This window comes from Platichthys flesus, chromosome 17 (assembly GCF_949316205.1).
Source record: "Platichthys flesus chromosome 17, fPlaFle2.1, whole genome shotgun sequence".
In the NCBI taxonomy this organism is placed as follows: domain Eukaryota; kingdom Metazoa; phylum Chordata; class Actinopteri; order Pleuronectiformes; family Pleuronectidae; genus Platichthys; species Platichthys flesus.
Window position 1 is genome coordinate 7,352,582 of NC_084961.1, and position 21,357 is coordinate 7,373,938.

General features: G+C 42.2%; 1 protein-coding gene across 1 annotated transcript in view; it reads left to right on the top strand.

The window, feature by feature from the left end:
- Positions 1 to 21,357, top strand: part of csmd3b (CUB and Sushi multiple domains 3b) — a 317,162-nt gene that overhangs the window by 107,292 nt on the left and 188,513 nt on the right. The window contains exon 4 of the mRNA XM_062410450.1: positions 14,087 to 14,284. Within this exon, the coding sequence (XP_062266434.1) occupies positions 14,087 to 14,284 (198 nt within the window). The remainder of the gene's footprint in view (positions 1 to 14,086; positions 14,285 to 21,357) is intronic.

Sequence of the window (21,357 nt, forward strand, 5' to 3'; positions counted from 1 at the left end):
TATTAATCAAACATCTGTAAGTCACCAGAGACCAAAATAAGCCGCAGACTCAGAAATGTATCTCATCATACGAGCGGTGGAAGGGCGCTATTTTAAATATTTTATCTTATAGTCATATTGATTTTAGTTCTTTTCAGAGGTTCTGCTTTGTTAGCACGACTTGAAAGGCAACTGAGAAATTATTTTGTTGATATATTTTCCTCTGTGAAAACAGGTGATTATGTTTTTTTTAAGGCTCAGTGAATCGGTGGGCCTGTGGACCATCACAATTAAATACAAAGTCTTTAGTGTTGTTTTCAGGCAGGGAGGAATCTGTGTCTACCTGTTAATCAGAGTGTGCACGAGAGCATGGTGAGCTTTCTGAGACTGGGTTTTTATTTTTCACCTGTTTTCTCAGATGAAAAATAAGGAATCTAAAAATGAACCTTCTCAGTTGCCTGCTTATTCCAAATATATAGCACAAAAGAAAAGTGACACTAAAACAGTCAAAGTTACTACTTTAACATTATGGACGATGTAAGTCCAACAACAGACTTAGTTTTTTAGTGTTTTTCAGAAAGTGCTCAATACAACCAATACATATTAGCTCATTCTCTGGACCCTATATCATTCCACAGTGTTATGGTATAAATTAGCTGCCAAATCCCTCAGTTTCAGGACTGCAATGATGTCAGCGTCTTCTGAAGGCATCCGTCTGATGTATGGACTAATGGCTGCCAAATGTCTTAGCATCTCAGATACAGTAGGGGTAACAGCCTGGAAGGGAAAAGTGTCTAACACTGAAGATTGTCCAAAAAGTAGCCATCAGTCTTATAATGTCTGGATAATGTAATTACAGTTAAGTGGAAAGTGGATCAACCTCATTTTTTAATGATATAAATACATTTATGACGTAAATCCTGGGAACAGTTTCCAAATCCATCTGTGCCAAGACAGGATAGAAATCACATCAAGTGATTTATTGATTTGATATTCAGGTGTGTCAGACGTACACTAGCCACCTGACAAAAATACAGGCTATCCCGGTCCATAGTTTTTATCAGTGTGTAGAAGTGTGCTGATCTGCTGCAGTACTGTGTGTGTGTGTGTTTGTGAGTTTGTTTGTATGGGAGTGGGGTGGTAATAATACAGCCTTCTGGCCAATGTCAGTCCATTATTCAGCTTTATATCAGCCAACCAATCAAACGGCCTCCCTTCAGGGTCACCACCTCAGCCCATCCAATCAGCTCCTCCTGCCAAGCAGGAAGGAATGTCACTCGATTAGCATAACCAGAAAATGAGCAGGGTCATGCTGACGCGGCAGTTTCTGACGCTGTGCATCAAACAGCACTCGGAGGCATTATTTAAACAAATGTATCCCTCAACACTGGGAGCAACTCCGGGAGGATTTTCACCAAATTTGATAAGAATCATAGGCTGCCTCTCATCAGCAGATTCCATTATTTAAGGGAATTCCACGGGGTGTTTCTCTCTATATTTAATTTTTCTAATTAATTGTTAAAATGACTATCAGTGCTGTGTCTTCCAGCCCCTGTGCTCGGCTTTCGATCAGTGGATTTACTTTCCTCACTTCCCCGCTGCTTCTAATATCTTAACTGCTGTCTCAGAGGAAGGCAAACTGCAGTGTAACGCCGGGAAGCGGGGAAACAAAGCTCTATACGGGCTTTGTTTCGAGAACAACTGATTCATTGGGTTTCTGGGTTTCTCCCTTTTGAAATGTGTGTACGTTTGATGCAGCTGGGAGTCAAGAGGCTTGGAAAAGTTTCCTCATAGTGAATATGTTAATGTAAGCTATAATAACCAGGCTACTGACCTTATCCTTAACAAAACAGGGTTGCTGCATCTTCCTAATATAACTTTTTCCACTTTTTGAGAGCCCTTCTCACACATTTCATCATAACATGAAGGATCGCCTACTGCATTCAACACAAGACCCTCTGCAGAACGTGTCGCTTAATTTGGTCTTTTCAGGTGAATTATCGTCTTTATTTTGCAGTTCCGACATTTAATAAAACTGCTCTGCTTTGTTGAATGCAAACATTTAGATGTGAGACATTCAAGAACAAGCTGCAAATGATTTTAATGCTTTCCACAGGTTTGGCGATGAATGGATTTGAAATAAAATAAAAATTCACTTCAGAAATACACAGACGCCACCCACAAACACGCTGGCGTCATGTGAAATGAATTGCGCAGAGGGAACACTTGTTGATGTCTGGCTGTGCTGCACAAAACAAGCAGAAAGGCCGGTGAGGAGATGAGGGCCGGGATAGAGATGAAAGGAGAATGGGATTAAAAGGATTAAGACGGAAGCAAGTTGAAAGAACATGACAAAAAACCCTGGCTGCTTGTGTCCTGGAGTGTACTTCAGCAGAAAGGCTTCCACCACACGGAATATTTTGATATCACTTCAACAAGATTGGATTTGAAGGCCAAATAAAAAAACAATTGTTCGTGGGTGTTTATCCTCTTATCGCAAACAAAGAGGAAGCTAGCTAATTTAAGGTCATGAGTGGTGATTTCACTCAGCGTTCATAATTGGGAGTGGCGTCGCTGAGAAAACAAGCCTGTTGTTTATGGTGTGACGCCTGTTGATGTGGTGATGACCTATTCACCTGAGTTTGCTCTTCAACCATAACTTTGTCGACAGGAACGAGATGTGGAGTAATACAAGAAACAGCATCTACATCTTCATTTACCTTCTATACCCTTAAAGTCACTGCCTTTGTAAGGAGGATGGTTCAGTCAGCTGTGTCTGTGTTGGTTTGTTAGTTTTACATGGAAGGTGAGCTGCTTTAAGAGCCTGTGTGTGTGTGTCTGTGTGTGTGCGTGTGTTAGTATCTGTCAATCAGCTTTACAGGAGGTCTCTTGATGTTCAATTTAATAAGTCACGCTACAGTAGCCACAGCTATTAGATATCACACACATGCTGGCACCCACCAAGCTAGCTTGGTGGGTGTGACTAGCTATAGTACACACATGCACATCCCTGCATAAACACACACAGATGGTATCAGCTCAGAGTGATCTCCTTCTCTATTTTACTTTATCTTTCTCTCTGACACACATACACACACACAAACACAAACACACACACACTCTCAAACACAAAAACGACTCTGTTTCGAGAACAATATTCCACATACACAAGACTATCCCTGAAGTTGTCAGTCATTGGACACACACACACACATTGTCACAATTTGTCTCTGGGCTCTTTTGTTCCGTCATCTGCCCCCCCCCCCCCCCCCCCCCCCCATCCCCGCCAATACTATTCCCATTGCCTGTTTAATTTGGCCCCCTGCCACTCTCCATCCGCCCACCAGATGTCCTCAGTCCTCCCCATCCCCAGTCACCTGACTGTCACATCCACCTGCTCGTCCATCTCCTGTTTTCCCGATCCTCTGAGCGGAGCGTCCCCGCCCACTCACACACCTGTCTCCAGTACTCCCGCATTTTCCCAGCCAGTATTTACACCAGTCAGCTCCAGCAACTCCTTGTCAGGTTGTCTAGTTATATCCCAGCGTGTTTAACCATGTGCCTGCTTCCTGTTTCCCACACCTTCCTCCCTGTGTGTCTGTCTGTCCCCCTGTCAGTCCATCCATCTGTCTGTGGGTATGGTTTCCATCAGTTCATCCGTCAAAGGCCCCTTCACTAAACCTGCAGGTCTGTGTGTGTTTGTGTGTCTGGGCTCGGCCTTGACTGTGCTGCTATAAGTGCCAAAGACTCTGCAGGCTATAATCTGGACAAGGGTTAGTGGTTAATGTTTCATACACTACTTAAGGGCATTGACTGCACATAGTCCTCCATTGCTGACCACTTATACGGTGTCAGTTTATTCAAAGACAAGCAAATGGCCAGTCTGATGGTGAGAGAGCCCAACTTGTGACCCCTGGAATCAGAAATGTTCAATAAATGTATAATACTAAATGTCAGATAGCACTATTTAAAATATCAACGTTATAAAGGCTACAGGCTGTTGAGATGTTCTTGCAGACAGAGATAGTGTTGAGGTTTGATGTCACTTTATGGAAGTCTATGCATTTCTGTTTATTTGTAAATGTCTTCTTTTGTGCATGTTGACCTGACAGTTAGACAATGGGAAGGGCAAGAAACCACTGATCAATGAAATAATTATCTTCTGGAGATAATGAATCAATACCACATTTGATGGCAGCATCGTCCAATAGATAAGATAGAAGAAAAACTAAACTTAATACAGCTCCTTACTGGTATTGTGTCTTTCAGTGTAGGGGGCAGAACTTCAAAATGGATTTGTTGCTTCAAATGTTGTTTCTTTATTTATTTTGTACACCATTGGAAACACACATAGAGATAAATGTGAAGAAATATGTTGTGCGTGACTTCATGTTTACTTGTTGACCACAGTTTCATTCTGAAGCAATTTATATTGGTGCCTCAGTGGCCCTGGAGGTTTGCTGTGGCATGATGATGAGGCCTCAGTGGGTGGGTTTCAAATGGCAAATTGGGCTGACCGCCTGCAAACTCTTTATCAATCTCGCCTTCTCTTCTCTCCTTTTCTATTTCCTCCCCTTCTCTGAGGTCACGGACCAAGTTTGCCATGCTCTTATCTCTCTGATTGAATATCGCACTGACAAAAGCTGCTAGTTAGACAAAGTTAGATTGAGAAACAAAAGAGAAGCTTTAAGAAGAGTATGTGGTGGGAGCAAGAAGAATACTCATGGTATTGATCAGCACAGACAGGCCTTCTGATAGGACACTCATTTACTCAGTACTGGGCAATGCTAACCAAGGCATCTGATTCTTTTCTGAGTGCCCCCTCTCTCACTCCCTCTTTCTGTCTTTCTTGTTCTCTCCTTAATGGATATTGATCTAGTTTTGGCGACATACAGTAAGTTTCTATCTATTGCACCAGCTGGGTTTTGAAAACCTCCTCTTGCTTCTCAACTCTCTCACTCTCACAACCTTTTCCAGGTGAATCTGTGTTTCTAGATGACAGCAGTGTGAGTGTGAGTGCAAATCAGTGTGTGTGTGTGTGTGTGTGCGCGTGTGTGTGTGCGCGTGTAACAGTGCATGGCAGAGTGACAGTGATGTCAGACATGTAACGATTTCCTATTGGCTGATGGCCCCTGAGGCCCAACGTCCCGTTATTGATCCGACCAATTAGCATTCACACCTTTAATTAATACTGAGTCCTGATGTGCACACACAAACGTGACTGCACACACACACACACACACACACACACACACTCTTTTAATTAATAGTGAGGAGAGGGGTGGCTGTGAGGAGAGATAAGATGGGGAGAGTGGCTGGGAGGGCAAGATGGATGTGTGAGGCAGAGAAGGGAAGGGTCAGTTAGACAGAGAGAGAGAGAGAGAGAGAGAGAGAGAGAGAGAGAGAGAGAGAGAGAGAGAGAGAGAGAGAGAGAGAGAGAAGCAGATCAAGACTCAGACTTAAATCAGTGAGGCCCGTACTGTCTTTTAAGAATACAAACAAGTTTACCACTTTAGGTGTAAAATGTGGAGATAGCAAAGATCTGCTTAGTCAGCTGTTTCTTAAAATGTAGTGAAGTTAATAACAGCAGTGCCTGGCGCAAAGACAATGGAAGCAGAAGGGAGGCGGAGGATAACTCACGATACGATAATGTCATGATACAGTGATTCTGAGACATTCATGTAACGGCACATCTTGATATCTGTCCGACTGAAGAAGAACCTGACAAAATGAACCTGAAGAGGTAAAGTGCTGGACTCGTATATATTTATTCACTGCAATTTAGTTTCAGTTTCACAGACACAAACATTTACAAAACGCTTTATCTTTGTGCCTCTTTACTCTTTAACAAACACCTCGTAACTTGACCAATTTCCACATAAACTGGCAAATAAACTGGTCCAAACTATATTTAAGTTTAACTAAATATCTATTAGGTGCCAGCATATCGCTAATTGTGTATATATACAATTATAGATATATATTGTATTGTCAATATTTTGCAAATGTCTTGTTAGGATGAAAACATGTCTGAACTCTGCACTTTGCCATTTTGTTTGATCAAGTCCAATGGGGACGATTTGTTCTGGATTTCAGGAAGACGGAGTCACACACACACACACACACACACACACACACACACACACACACACACACACACACAGCAGGCTGGTGCAATGAAGTTAATTTAGTATATTAATCCATCAGGACTTGTTTTGTGTGTGAGTGTATGTGTGTGATTGTGTGTGTGTGTAGGAGCAGAGACCTGCCCTCTGTTGAATAGAGGAGTTTTAGCACGACCAACAGACAAAGATCACACAACAGAGTTTAATTACATATTACATAAAAATAAATAAACCCTGAGCAGGAAAGAAACGAGAGAGACAGGTAAAAAGGTGTGGGGACGTCTGGTGGGCGGGTGGAGTATGACAGGAGGCAGATGAAGGGAGCTGAGAAGTAACAATTAGTAAGGAGAGGGTTTAGATGTGGTATTTTTGTGTGTTTTTCTTCGTATGTATGTGTTTGGTTCTAATGAAGTTCTGTTGGCTGGATGTGTTTAGGGGAGAATCTAATGGTTTATTGAACGAGCCCTCAGAGAAACATCGATCACTGCATCAAGGAGCTACACACACACACCCTTGCATGTTTGTGCACACTTGCAATGACATGCACACAAGGGCGCTAGTGTGTGCACACACGGTGAAGTGGAGGTAAAGGGCTTATAATTGACATCCTCCTGTTTCTCTGTGAGCAGCCAGACTAATGGCGTTATCTGCTCATTCAATTACATACGGGGGAAATTGCGAGCCTGGGAAGTACATCTTTTCAAATAACGCTCATGGATGGATATTCTCGACACAAAAATAGGGTAATTGTGTTGGACAGGGTTATTGTCTTGTCTCATTAAACGGCATCCCGACGCCCGGGCTCCCTCCCGCTGAGTGTTTCCACCGTATTAAAGTTTATACCTCCTGAACTGCACTTTAGAGAGGGACCGCACCATGCACTCTGCTGCATTAAAGTTTGTGCTTATTAGTATTATTGATCAAAACAATTTTGCATGCAGAGTGGTCCGCGGGAAGATTTATATTTGAGCCGACACGTATCATAAAAAGTTGACAGGGGATAAGTCAGATCAGTTTTAGCCCAACCAGCAGTAAAACAAGAATCCAAATAAATGTATGCATACATTGATGCTGTATCTTAGGAACACCAGTGTACTCTGGGTATTTCAATTGCGATTTTGTCTAGTCTGCCAAAAGTGATTGAACATCATCATTTTGCCAAAAAGTTGCCAAAAAACTACCGCAGAAGGTTCTCTACACTGTATGTATCATAGACTGCTTACAAAGATGGATGACGTGTCTGCTTCCCTAAAGTGAAGCCATATATATATTCATCGTCCCCCTGGTGGCTGTTTGCAGTATAGGCCATTAGCCCTCTATCCTCCATGTTAGTAGATGGGACCCGGACTAAATTAAGATATGAATTAGTCATTTCATGGTGTAAAACCAGGGTGAGGCTTCATGATTAACAGCTGAGACTGACTTGAGATTGGTCAAACACACGTCTTTCGACGGGACTTCAATACCACGACCCGGCTCCAGCTACAAGATGTCGGCACTTATACTACAGATAATTACTGTTCACACTGACCATGTGTGTGTGTGTGTGTGTGTCTGTGTATGTGTGTTAATTGATGTTAAGTGCTGGCAGATGATCCAATGGGCATTGAGCTCTCTCTCTCTCTCTCTCTCTCTCTCTCTCTCTCTCTCTCTCTCTCTCTCTCTCTCTCTCTCTCTCTCTCTCTCTCTCTCTCTCTCTTCAATGACACACACCTTCTGGTGCCACTTAGTCCGTTTTTCCCTTCATAATTATCACAATTACTTATAATTACACCATCAATCAGCAGCCACCAATCATGAACTGTTTCTGAGGGGAGTTGTTAAATAATTTAGTGTAGTTCATTCCTGTTCATTTATAATAAAAGACAATATTAACCAAAATCGTGACAAATTCTTAATCATCATTTCACCTTTTGAATGGTAATGGAAACATTTAGCTATTCATACAACATCAGCTAACAGCAACTAATACATGGTTAGATGCAGTTCATATGTGTTTCTAGTCCTTGTTATGCTGCTATGAGCTGCAGTCTGGGCAGTATTGACTTGAAGTTGCTTCATTTGACAGAGAGGCAAATAAAAGCATGTCTTACACATTAGTTGTAACAAATTTATCAGTCTTTCTTTGCTCATTCTTAGCTCAATGTGATTTTAAAAGCTTTTTTTTGGTGGTAATTCACATTTAATGCCACCAATGCTTTTTTTGGGGGTGCAAAGTTGTGTCACGCTCTTCAAACGGTTTAGATTTTATCTTGGAATTTATATTTTCTAACTAAAAAAAAACATCTATGTATAATAAGTCCATATTATCCTTCTCGTGATTGTTCAGCTGTCACAGTTAGAATTTGAGGAAATTGCTTGAATCCTGTTTTGAGTGACGGTTGCTTGACAGCTCTGCAGCAGCTTTCTAACCGTGGAGGGATTGTTTGGGTTTTAAAAAATCCACATATTTGAGCAAAATGGCCACAGAAATATAATAATAGATATATCATTTTTTCAAATAAGACATTTCAATATTTCCCATCTCCAAAATAACTTTATACTTTATACTTCAGCTGAACTTTTCTATAAGTTTCCAAATATACTTTTAACATATATTGTAATGTATACATGGGTGCATTGCACTGTGTATTATCGGTATTGTAGCCATTAAAATGCCCTCTTGTAAGTTTTTGTTTCAAAAATACAGATGCTGTATGATAAGTTATCCCCCCCATATCATATTTCCAAAATTAAGACATTTTCTATTCACGTACTTCTATCCACTTTACATCTATCTTCAGCAAATCCAGAGACCTTTAATTGAGCGATGTTACTAAATAACTGTTACCAAGAAACTGCGAATCAAGTTCTGCCAAACTATTTTTATTTTTTTTGCGCACGCGCCCGGGAACACTGTGAGCTCGAATGAAAAGAGGAAATATCTTACATCAGATATCTGCTTGTCTGACGTATGTGGTAAAATAAGGTCTCCAAAATAAACCCTTAGACAAAAAAGCTAATATTCCGACGTTGGGATGAGCAAAAGTGTTTGACTTTTTTTATCAAGCCATAACAATGAAATATAGATTATATAATCTTTATTTTTTGAAGACGATTTACCTCAAACACAGATTATGATGTACTTTAAGTGTTAATGAGAAAAATAAAGGTCGTTCTTGAAATATTGTTATATGAACTGAAAGGACAGACGGGATCTGAATAGTAATGGCCTTATAAACACACTGAGGTCATTGTGAAACTAAATCTGTGTTTTCAGCCCCTGGTTTTGTCAGGAGGAGGCCACACGGCCACAAATATGATGTACAACTTACAGCGTAAAGTTTCATTAACTTAACGGGCTCAAAAAATGCTTTATGACACAAGTTCTTTACAAGTCTATAAAAAGAGTTGGTCAAAGTGTTGGATAAATCAAAGTGACAAGCAGCTGACTCTGAAGTTGACTGACCCAGTGAAACCTTTTATAGATCTAAGTGCCCCGGAACACATATCAGCTTGTTACAGACCTCCGCGCCGCTGCAGCTCTTATAAACCTCACATCTTTCAAGGGAAGAGAAACCGAAAATCGTTTTTCAGATGTAAATAGTGGATTTTGGGAGCAAATCCTGCGCTTTCATTTCCCAGCGTTCAGCATCTGTTCTGGTATAAAACTCGCTTCATCTTTTATAAAAAGTTCCTGCTGACAGAGGTGTAAAGTCCCCCCTCAAAACTCATTGAATCATCCCTCCTCTGTCTTTGCATCCCTTTCTCATTTTTGTCTTCTCCTCTGTCTCGCTCTCTCCGGCTTCCCCCGGCCTTCGCTCCCCATCTCCAATCCTCCCGTCTGCAGCGTCATCCGTCTCACTTAAAACTCTTAAAGCATGGCAGCCCTCTCTCCCGTTTGTGGTGCCTCGCTCTCGCTTTTTTTTTTACCCACGACTCAGTTCTTTTCTGCCTCCTCACTTCTCCCCCTCTCCGTCTCGCGCTCCCCCGTACCTGGACTCCACTGTGATTGCTTATCTGGGGAGAAATAAAAGCCTGTGTGCGTCTGTGTGTGGGCGTGCGGGATGGAGCGCGTGTGTAGCTGTTTGCCTGCGCCGGCTCTGCGCTCGGGCCCTTTGTGTGCCCTTATGTGTGCTTTTGTCCGCGCGCGTTTGTGACAAATGCAGATAGTTCTGCAGATGGCCCATAAAAGCAGCAGCTTGTAATGAAGCAACTGAGACCGAAATCATGGTTATGGTAAACCAGGGAGAGACACAGAGATGGGAAGGAGAAGCAGAGATGGATAGATAAAGGGAGAGCGGAGAGCTGGGAGAAGTGAGGGTAAGAGAGAATAAATAAGAAAGGGCAGGCGGCAATAAACCATGACAATGAGTGTGGTGTTGCCGCTGGCTACTGAATAAACTAGTGTAATGAAACTATGCGATGTTCACAACAAACAAGGCAGCGAACGAACGGAGGGATGAAGGGATGCACAGGAGGGGTGATGAAGAGGTACGGATGGTGCAGGGGGAGGCGAGGGGCTGGCACACCATCAAAAGTTTTTCAGTTGAGGAGGTGGGAGCGAGGGAACGGGAGGGAGGGGATGGGTGGAGTGTGACAGACGGAGGCGTTGAGGGGAGAGGGCGGGGAGGGGGGGGGTGCAAAACAGGGGATGTGGGAATCGGAGATGTGAAAAATAGAGAAGAAACAGATGAATAAAAGAAGGGAGAAAGATAATAACAGTGTTCCTCTGCTTCTTTGTGGGCGGTTGTGGCTCAGGCCCGAGGCTGGAGCGGGTCGGCCACCAGCAGAAGTCCGTCGGTGTGATCCCTGGTTCCTCCATTCTGAGCCCAAACTGTTCCATAAAGCACTTTGAGTGACTAGAAATGCAATAAGTACAAACCATCAAACACTGGTTCACAACATGATGACACATCTAGCTCTTTAATTGTACATTGTGGGACCCTAGTTTGTTTTGCATATATCGTCTGGAAGATATTTTTTGTTCTGTCGATTGTTGGGAGTCTGGGCTTCATTCGATATAGTACCAAATAAATTAAGATGCAAACCGAAGTTGTGCAGTAGACAAATAATCCCGACATAATCCCCTGTAAGAGATTTAGTCCTGGCATGTGTGTCACCTTGAACCACCGACTGACTGGTACCTGAGCAAGTGGAGCAAATGTTCCCCCATCAATCATTCAGGCGGTACGCTGACCCACTTCCTGTTTCCGCAATCAAATTATTCAATTTGTAACAATATCTGTACCAATAATTACTATTTATTGAAGAGTGTAGCCGAGACTTTTGAACAACCTTTGAGTTGGTTCAGTTACCAAACGAAATTAATGAAACAATCAGGTTAAACTGTTAAAAGGTGACTTTTAAACCTACAGATCACTTTGATGTATTTTCATTTTCCGTCACAGCTCTGGAGGAATTCTCTTTTTTAACATATGAGGAGGATGTGTGTCTTTCCATGTAATGATCTCTCCTTTCATCCAGCTGCTCTGCGCTGTGCTTTGATTATTATGATGAATCTCTCATTTTCTCAGACGGGGTAAATGAGAAGTGTTCTCCGAAGGCCGGCCTCACACTGAGGTCTCCTCCTCAAATAGAGTAGCCCTTTTTAAGTCGGATCCAAAGTCACCTTCTGATTCAAACGGTAAAAACTGCTCCTTGATTTGAAATCATGTCGCTTAAAATGATTCTGCCCTTTGAAGTTTGGATTAATCGTTCTTTGGTTACAACTGCACCAGCATGTGATGGTAAGAGAACAGGTAGCGCTGGAATCCCATAGTTCTTGTGAGGTTATTCTCTTCCTCTAAACTGTTTGTACCTTGTTGCGGTTGTTGCACTTTGAAGACACCTTGTGGGGAGAACACCATCCCTCACATTTAACTTTGTGTAACAAGGTTTAATTATCCAGATCATATTGTGATTTACTGTATGGCCGTTTAATTTATATAAATTGCTTTCCCTTGTTTAACCTTGAAGGTGACAAAGTTACCTGCCACCTGCTGCCATTTTCCACAAAGTTATTTCTTTTCGAAATAGAAGTTTTAATATGAAATAGTCATTCTTCTAATAGTTGTCATTTTTTGCCGTTGATGGATTTTTTTTTTATATAGCAACTGCAATCTTAATAATGTAGTTTTCCCCAACTTAATCCAAGAGGTTAGGTTGTGTACAAATGCAGGTAAAGTTTTTAAATTACATTTCTTTCTGAGGGAAAATGAAAAAAAAATCCACAACCAATTTTTTTTTTTTTTTTTATCTTTCCAAGTTTTCTCCCCCATTTTAATACACAACCAGCCACACACGTGTGTGTCTGTACTGAGTGTGTGAAAGTAAATGTGCGTCTGATAGAACACTGAACGCTAAACATCCTGACATGGAGTAGGGCCACACTGGTGAAATCAATAGGTTGCAGCATTAGGCCAACCTGACATCCAGACAGAATACCAGCATGGGAGGGGGGGGCGCTACTGTGATGGATGACCCTAGTTAGATATGTGTGTGTGTGTATGAGTGTGCAAGTGTCCATGTGTGTGTTCTCTCCAACTGTGTGGAGATAAGGGGGGAGGGGGTTATTAAATGTCTTCAGCTAAACGATTTTCCTCTCTCCCATGTGCTGCCCATGCTCTGTGAGCGGGGCGGTTTAATGGATCCTCTTAAAAAACACCTTTAAACTTTGTCTCAACCAATTAAAGCGCATTAGATGCCCTGTTTGTCTGCATGAAGAGGCATTAGGAGGGAAAGTTATTTATGATATTTACTTCTGTCTGTTCTGGTTCTTTATCTATTTTTAAATGATCTGCAATCTTTGGCGTTGAATTATAAGGAGATAGCCGAAAAGAAACCGGAGGAATATGTTTGTGTGAGTTCACTGAGGAATGCATGGAGTCCACAGAGTCAACATTCCATCAGTACAGGTACAGAGGTGAAGACGTAGTAATGTGGATGGAGCCCGGAGGAGTAAAACCCAGAGTTTCTGGTGACAGTTTTAGAAAGGTGCTTCCCTGTCTCCGCCTCTCGTTTGGGAGCTCACTGAGTTTATAGTCCTCCTGCTTCTTTAGACTCCTTCCCTCCTCTCCCACTTCCACTCTCTCTGTTCCGCCCTTCCTCGCTCCCTCCATCTGAGTAGTTTCACAGTTCCATTTGTCTCGTTCGGGGCCTCCTCTGCCTCTCGCTTTTCTTTCCCCTCCCCTTCCTTTTCCTGTGCGTCCCTCCCCCTCAACGTCGTCCGTCTATTCCCCTTCTCCCCAAACCCCTATATGTCTCAACAGTTTCATAGTTGTATCAATCAAGTTCATACAATAAGACCGGAGTTGGTCCCTGTTCTCCCATCTACTTCCTGGTTTATGGCTTGTAATGCCTCTTATCTCCCTCCCTCCCTCCCTCCCTCTCTCTCTCTCGCTCTCTCTCACTCTCTCCCTCTCTCCCCCCTCTCTCTCTCTGTCCCTCTGCTTCTCTCGCTCTCTGTGTGGTTGTGTATGTGGATGTTTACAGTTTATGCATAGTTGTACACACCCTATGTCCTAGGCACAGAACTGTAAATGTATCTAGAAAGAGTAATGTGATTAACAATAAAACACTTTTACATTTCCTCTCTCGCTCTCTCTGACTTTAGTCTGCGTCACTATTGCAGTCAAAATGGATCCATCACTCGTGGCGTAATGTTTTATAAAGAGAAGGGGAAAAAATGAAATGACCCGGCGTACGGATCTGTCCGTATCTGTGTCTGTTGTAAAAATGTAAAACAACCAATAGAGTTGACTATATGTCACATGGTGTTTCAGACCAGGAAACCGGGTTTTGCAGTGTGTTGGAAGAGGCTTCGGAGCAATCTCTGGATTAGACACATCGCTGTGCAAGAGCTGGGTTTATTATTTGGTGAAGAGACAGCCGAGCTGGAGGAATTGCATGGTCCAATTAATTCTAAAACATACAACTGTAAAAAAAACAAAAAAAAACAACTAAATCCATGTCCGATTCTCTTTCTCTCTCCTTCTCTTCAGAACTTCAAAGTACATCCTGTGGAAACCCGGGTGTCCCGCCCAAAGCAGTGCTGGGTGGTGGTGGACGTTTCGCTGTGGGGGACCAAGTGCGGTACAGCTGTGTCCCTGGTTATGTCTTGGACGGCCACGCCACGCTCACCTGCACCACCAATGCTGGAAACACGGCCGTGTGGGACTTTCCTGCTCCGATATGTCGAGGTAAAGACGATTAAACTTGCGTGTGTGCGACTGGATATGAAGGGTTTTCTTCTCACCGCTGATTTGAACCAAATCTCAAAAGGAAAACAAGCATTCGAATTTTCAATGTTTTCGATATACTTGCATCCAAATGATGCTTCCCCGGGATGATATATAAAGAAAAACCCTTCATAGAATTTGTTTGTTTGTGTGTCTGTGAGGGAGACAGAAAGACAGACAGACTGTGCATGCATTTGTGTGTGTGTGTGTGTGTGTGTGTGTGTGTGTGTGTGTGTGTGTGTGTGTGTGTGTGTGTGAACGAGGAAGGCAATCCAGGAGCGCTGGTGTGTATTTTGGGTTTTGCTGATAAGAGTGTGCAGTTCTTTTTATTATAGACTTTATTTTGAAAGGTCTGAGTAGGAGAGCAGCGAATACGGAGCGTGATTGTGTAGTAAAATGTATGCCGTTGTTTATTTTGGGATTCTGGTGTAGGTGTAGATATTTGTGTACATGGTGCAATGTTAAACCAAGTTACATATTCTAAAGAATCTTTTAGTCATGTTTTTGTAGGTCACCCCACATTTACTGTAGGTGGATGCATTGATATAGTGGTTCATTTTTTTTCCCTCAGCAATAAGTAGCATAGAGTTGACGTCACACTGAATATATAATTGTAACCATTTTAAATGAGGATTACATCAAAGCTCCATTGTCCCTCGCAGATACTTCCTTTGACTTTGTGTGAATAACCCCCCCGCTGTGCAGAGCTCTGCTTGTACAACAATCCCTACTGAGAGTCACACTCATTTACTCAGCCCTCAACTGCTGATTGATCATTGTTTTACTTTGCCAGTCCATGTGGTTGAATCCCAGTGGTGCCCATTTGTTAAACCTTGTTTTGAGTGAGCTTCAGTACACAGAAAACTAAAGTAAACCAGTTCCTGTTAAGGGGAGCTGAACAAATATCAGGCAGGAAGATTTATTTTATATATTTAAAGCATTTTGAAGGTGTTTTTAATATTTCTTAATATTTTGACTTCATTGTCATGGTTTTCTCTTTTTGGCTTTCTTGATTTGATGTCGGCTCGAGGTTTAGTTTATTTACTCTCACAATCCAGTTGGTGCTTTCTAACCGGAGGGAGCCGTCCACGGATGTCCAGCAGACACTCTGCAGCAAACCACCCCAGTGTGTGCTGGGAAGCTAAAATGTCAATACGTTTGTCCAATACGACATTTTAAAACATCCACTGGTTTTGATCTGTGGATGCACCCCCTGTTGTCAGAACTGCTCAATCAATGGCTCTTTACACCTCCCTTTATGCTCCCCCAATGACTCATGTGACTGCAAGTGACATCGGCGACCCAAACTCACCCAGGCAGAGACTGTGATTTCGTTAAGGGACTGAACTTTGCCGCTCCACCTGAATGCATCCCAGTTGTAGATCTGATCAGCAACCCAGAGTCAGCCATCCAGAAGAGCAACATCCCTTAACACTCGGGAGGGAAGGCACTTACACTTCTCAGAAGGGGCCTCGAACAGCACAACCCTCCCCGGAGTGAGGGGGTGGATTCATGGTTTTGAACCGGGATCCGGTCATGGCATGTGCACTCTTTAGTGATGCAAGTGCAAGAGATGAACAAGAAAGATACCACCTACGACTGCAAATCAAGAAAGGGGGATAATTGTTTGTAATTACTGGAAGCAGAGAAGCAGGACAGGATATGAGCATAGCATCGAACCTGTGGGAAGCTGCTGTACGAGCTGGGAATCCCAGTCAACAGCAGTGAAGTGGGGGAGTCTTTCAACACAGTTCAAGGACACACACTGGATATATTCACACTGATATCCATGTGTAATGAATAATGAATGTGTTCGCAATCCAGGGAGCGCAATCTCACATATTTGGTTGAAAACTTCATAGTAGTAGCTTGGAAATGAACTGTGGAAACTTGAGTCAGACAGACAGACAGACAGACAGACAGACAGACAGACAGACAGACAGACAGACAGACAGACAGACAGACAGACAGACAGACAGACAGACAGACAGACAGACAGACAGACAGACAGACAGACAGACAGACAGACAGACAGACAGACAGACAGACAGACAGACAGATAGATAGATAGATAGATAGATAGATAGACAGATAGACAGATTGATTGATTCAGGCATCCAGTAGCACACAAGAGCATAATACTAATGAATGGTCAAAATGTGTCAAGAATAAGTTCATTGCAGTGAGATGAAATCACCAGAACTAAGCAAGGCAGAGTATTGAAGCCAAATATAGATACAGATTTAAAGATTGGTAACTGAAGCTGTACAAAAGTTGTGTATCTTGTGTATATCCCAGTATTTTTTCAAACTTGGCAATGTGCTGAGGCAACACCTGGTCCAACAGAATAAAACTGTCTCTGAGGAATGCAGTAGGCAATGAGAAAATCTGCAAAGTGGTCACATTGAACAGTCCTGGAGGAAAACACACAACAGAGCATTGGGAAGCGAACCCCCGTTAGTTAAGACCTAATCTATACTCACTTACACAACTATAAACACAGCTCCAGGGATTGTTATTTACACATTATATGTAAAGATTATTTAAGGAAGCCATTAAAGACACAATAAAGAGCAGTCCTCACTAAATGAAGCAAGTAATTCACATCGTTGTGACCTGCTGCGCTGTCATGAAATCTTTATGTTGACTGTTCTGAATCACTCCAGCTCATTACCTTGGAGAGGAGTCACTGTTACAGGGCTGGTGTTCAACATCTAACCTTGGATTCTGTTTCATAGATCTATTAATGTCTCTCTCACAAGTTGAATGTGGAGGATTTGCACACTGTAGGAACGAAGACGCAGCTTTTGTAGATTCCCGGCATCATATAGAAATCCAGTGAATTAGTGCTATGATGGAGTGTGGGTTGCATTGAAACCAGTCATCAATCTGTAGTAGTAGAATCTGATTTTTACACAACACCGTGCAACTGAAATGCAGAATAGACATTTAACTTTGCTTTGAATCGAAGTATATAACAGATGGGCCCCCAAGAGTTTGTTCCATGTTATGCTAGAAACTTTTCCACACGACTAAAACCGGTCTAATCTATTCAAAAATGTGCTGAATTGCCGCACAAGATGTCTCACTTTGCAGTTAACTGTAAACGTGGGTCCGGGGAAGGAGGATAGGGGAATAAAAGAGAAATGGGGGGGCAAATGGCAACTTGTCAGTGCCGGATTAGCAACGTCTCTGTCATTCTGTCAGTGTGGCTGAGAGGAGCTAAGCTACTAATACGTTGGCGCTGACTCAGAAACACACACGTACACAACTTTTCACACCCCCTGGAATAGTTGGGTTATGGGGTGTGATGGGGGTGGGGGGGGGTGGCACCTACAGGCGTTCATACCAGCAGTAATAGCTTTCTATCAATTATTCAGCCATGCAATCAAATGACTTGAAATTCAGTGCTTTTAGCGATACTGACGTGAATGTGCCCTTCCCTCCCTCTGTGGGATTTGGCCCTTTTATTCTTACAATTATATAAATGTAAACATGAGGACTGTCTAGGCTTAAACACATTAATTATCTTAGTAATTCCGCATGAATGGAAAATAAATTAATGGAAAATAAGTGAATGGTAATGCTGCTCCTTTCAACTCTATTCTAATTCACCTCTTCCCTTCATAACCAACAACTTTACAGGTGAAATCAATATCCCACAGCTTTTTGTGACTTTGAGCAATACGTTACACAACACATGCACATTGTGGCTAAAAGGTATTAAAACTGAAAAAAATATTTATATACACATTTCTTTGGGTTTCTCTCAAACACACACGTAGTGGGGCAAGGAAATTAAAATCGCCCCTTAGGTGTAAATATGAACGTTATGGTTTCATAATTCACTGCCTTTCTTTTGCAGCCATTATGAGACTTAGTGCAGGAACAAACTGCAAACTAAAATTCACCTGCTATATAATGCAACCTAATATAACATGGTGATGGACTGAAGAGGTGCTCTTACCTGACTGTTCACTTTGTAAAGTATATTTGGTTTAATGTGAATTGTTATTTTCTATGCTGAAGTATCGTTGCCACCTCTGTGCAGTCACATAGCTAATTAGATTGTTTTATAACAGGCATAGTGCAAAAAGGAGACCGCCATCACTAGGAACATATAATGCCATGCAAGTCCCTTAATGGTGATTCAATTTGCTGAGAGAGACATACTTTTGCAATGGGTAATCTGATATAATTCCCTATGCTATTATTGCAGCCTGCCAGAACTCAGTTTGTTGTTTTTGTGTACAACATTTATCCATTCTGCTTTACAAACTATGTAGATAACCTCTCGTACATCTGTATACATCCCAATAATGATAGAGGAAAAAGGTATTCACCTGAGCACACTTTGAAAATCACAATTTGTTACCTTGACCTCATTTTAATATACTCTAATGTTTTGCTCTTCTCTGAGGGTTGATGGACTGAAATAATTAAATGTTGTACCTCGATCATATGGGCATTGGATTGCTTAATTGCAATATCCTTGAATTGACTTGTTAAAATTAGCGACAGTGGGTCCGCTCAACATCAACGTCCTTGCCAAGGCTCAAAGCGACACTTCTACACACAGCATATCTATCATGCGTATGTAAAGCCTGGGTGTTAAGTGGCTAAACATCATTAAGTTTGACTACCATGATTAAGCTACCATCAATTTGATGTCAAATAGCCTCCCCCTAGTTTCCTGTAATTAACTAATTTAAAAAAAAACATTGAGAGAAAAACAGATGAACACTGCACGTCAGCTTTAAATAGGCTCTAATAATAGCACTAATCATACCTAATTGTTGTTGGCTTTGATAGATGATAATGGTAGATAATGCTGTCCAGCAGGGCAGCAGCCGCAGCGTTCTAGCCTCAACTTTGGCGTTTTGGTCGGCGCCATCATGGATTTCTTAATAGAAGCAACCATATTTGGAGGAGCAGGGGTTGGTGCCTGACTTAGAGCTTGGGGACACTCCCCACCTACACCTGTGACTTGCACGCATTGGATGACACTTTCTGTCAATCACGCAGTCATCATACCCCCGACGCATATGAAGCTTTACTGTGTATTTTACTCTAACGGGACCGTAATTTACAAAATAAGCATCATGCTGTATTCAAGAAGACTTCAAATTAAACTTTGAGACCATAACCTTGATGAACATGCGTTATTACTAGCGTTATAAATAAGGTGACTAGTTATAGGCCCATTTTCCAATAGACTTCAGAAACCAGCTTCTTTGTGCGATTCGTTACCTCGCCCTCTGATGGCCTTTCGAGAGAATACAGGTTATAGTCAGTTGTTCTTTGGCTTCACTTTCTGGACTTGGAGTATTTACTTGTACACACAGTCTATGACGTATATATCTAGGGCCAGCCTTTGTTGTAGTGAAGCTGTTGCTGTTGGGAATAATCATCAAACAACAGGTTGATGTTGAACGTAGCAAAAGCAAGAATTTAGAAGATATCTAGTAAACCGAAGGACTTAGAAAGTGTATTGAGAACCAGCGTTGACTCTGAGCGTACTCCTCCACTGAGTCCCTACATGTGTTGTATATAAATAAACTTAACTTCACTTGTCATGTGTAAATGCAGCAGCCGCTGAACCAATCTCACGAACACCATTTGAATGAGCATTGGAAGGGTGCTGTTTCAGCACACTTTTATTATACCCCAACCGCATTATATACTACCATGGGCAAAATATAATGGAAAACAACATACTGCACGGCTACAGTTTGTCACACTAATGCCTGCTGCATAAAGGAATATAATGTATATGCGCAGAGTGTTTTATGAAGGGGACCTCTGTTTGGGACTGTGGCTGCATCTGTTTGTTTGTGTGTTTATAATGTGGCGTCAGTTGGTGCAGAATTATTTATAGGACAGAAATATCCCTCAGCATTCAAGACATCCATATTCACACAAACACACACAGGCGTAGTTGGCCCTGAGAAAATTTCATCATGATCCCAGAGATACAGAGTACGCTTGAATATTCATGAGTTCAGTTGAATGTGTGTGTGTGTCTGTGTGTGTGTGTGTTTGAGTGCGTGGGGGGGTCTCAGTGAAAGAGAGCAAGACAAACTGAGACAGCGCATCACTGAATGATATGTGTGTGTGTCTATGGTGCAAGAGGGTTGAACTGTGGGAAGTGAAGAGAGGCTGCGATTCATCCTTTGCACGTTTGCGTAGGCAAAGGTGCATTAACACACACATTAATATCTATATAAACACAATTTCTATCCTGTGCAGTATCTCCGAGTCATAATAAGACCATTTGGACGGAGAGGGGAAGATAGAGAGAGAGAGAGAGAGAGAGAGAGAGAGAGAGAGAGAGAGAGAGAGATCTGCGCCAAGTGAAAGGGAGAAATTGGTGACACAAAAGGGAACAATAGTGGGGGGGTGGAGCGAGCTGGAAGAGCTAGAAGGAGAGGAAGTAGGGGGTTATTGTTGGAATTGAAAAAGTAATAATGTGCTCTGACAAAACTGGAAATTAGACTGGCTGAGGAACGGAAATGAAATCAGCTTGTGTAGTTGTTTGTTTGTAAGTGTGCGTGTGTGGATGTGTGCAGTCAGCATAATGAGATTTAGGCTGCTGATGCTAAGGTGCATGTTTCTGTGTGTGTGTGTGTTTGTGTGTGTGTGTGTGTGCACAGGGGTATATGCATATTATTGATCGAGCTATAGTGCTAATTCTGCTGCAGTGTGATCAGAGAACATGTGGCTCTCTCCTTTTTAATTCTGTTTTGAGGGATAACACTGCATTCGCATGTCCCAAACAGAAGGACACAGCTCCAGCCTGACGTGTCCTTATATAACCTCTGGTGTTTTTAAATAAAATTACTATACAGGACCAACTCATCCCAACTAACATGACATTTCTTAGTTTTCAACACTTTCATCCAAAGAAGTCCCATCATAAACATCAGTTATCCATATCTCTCATCCTTTAATGGTTGTTGAAGCCAATCCCAGCTGTCTTTGGGTAAGAGGGGGGGGGGGGGGGGGGGGGGGGATAGGTGGCTAGTTCGTGGTTA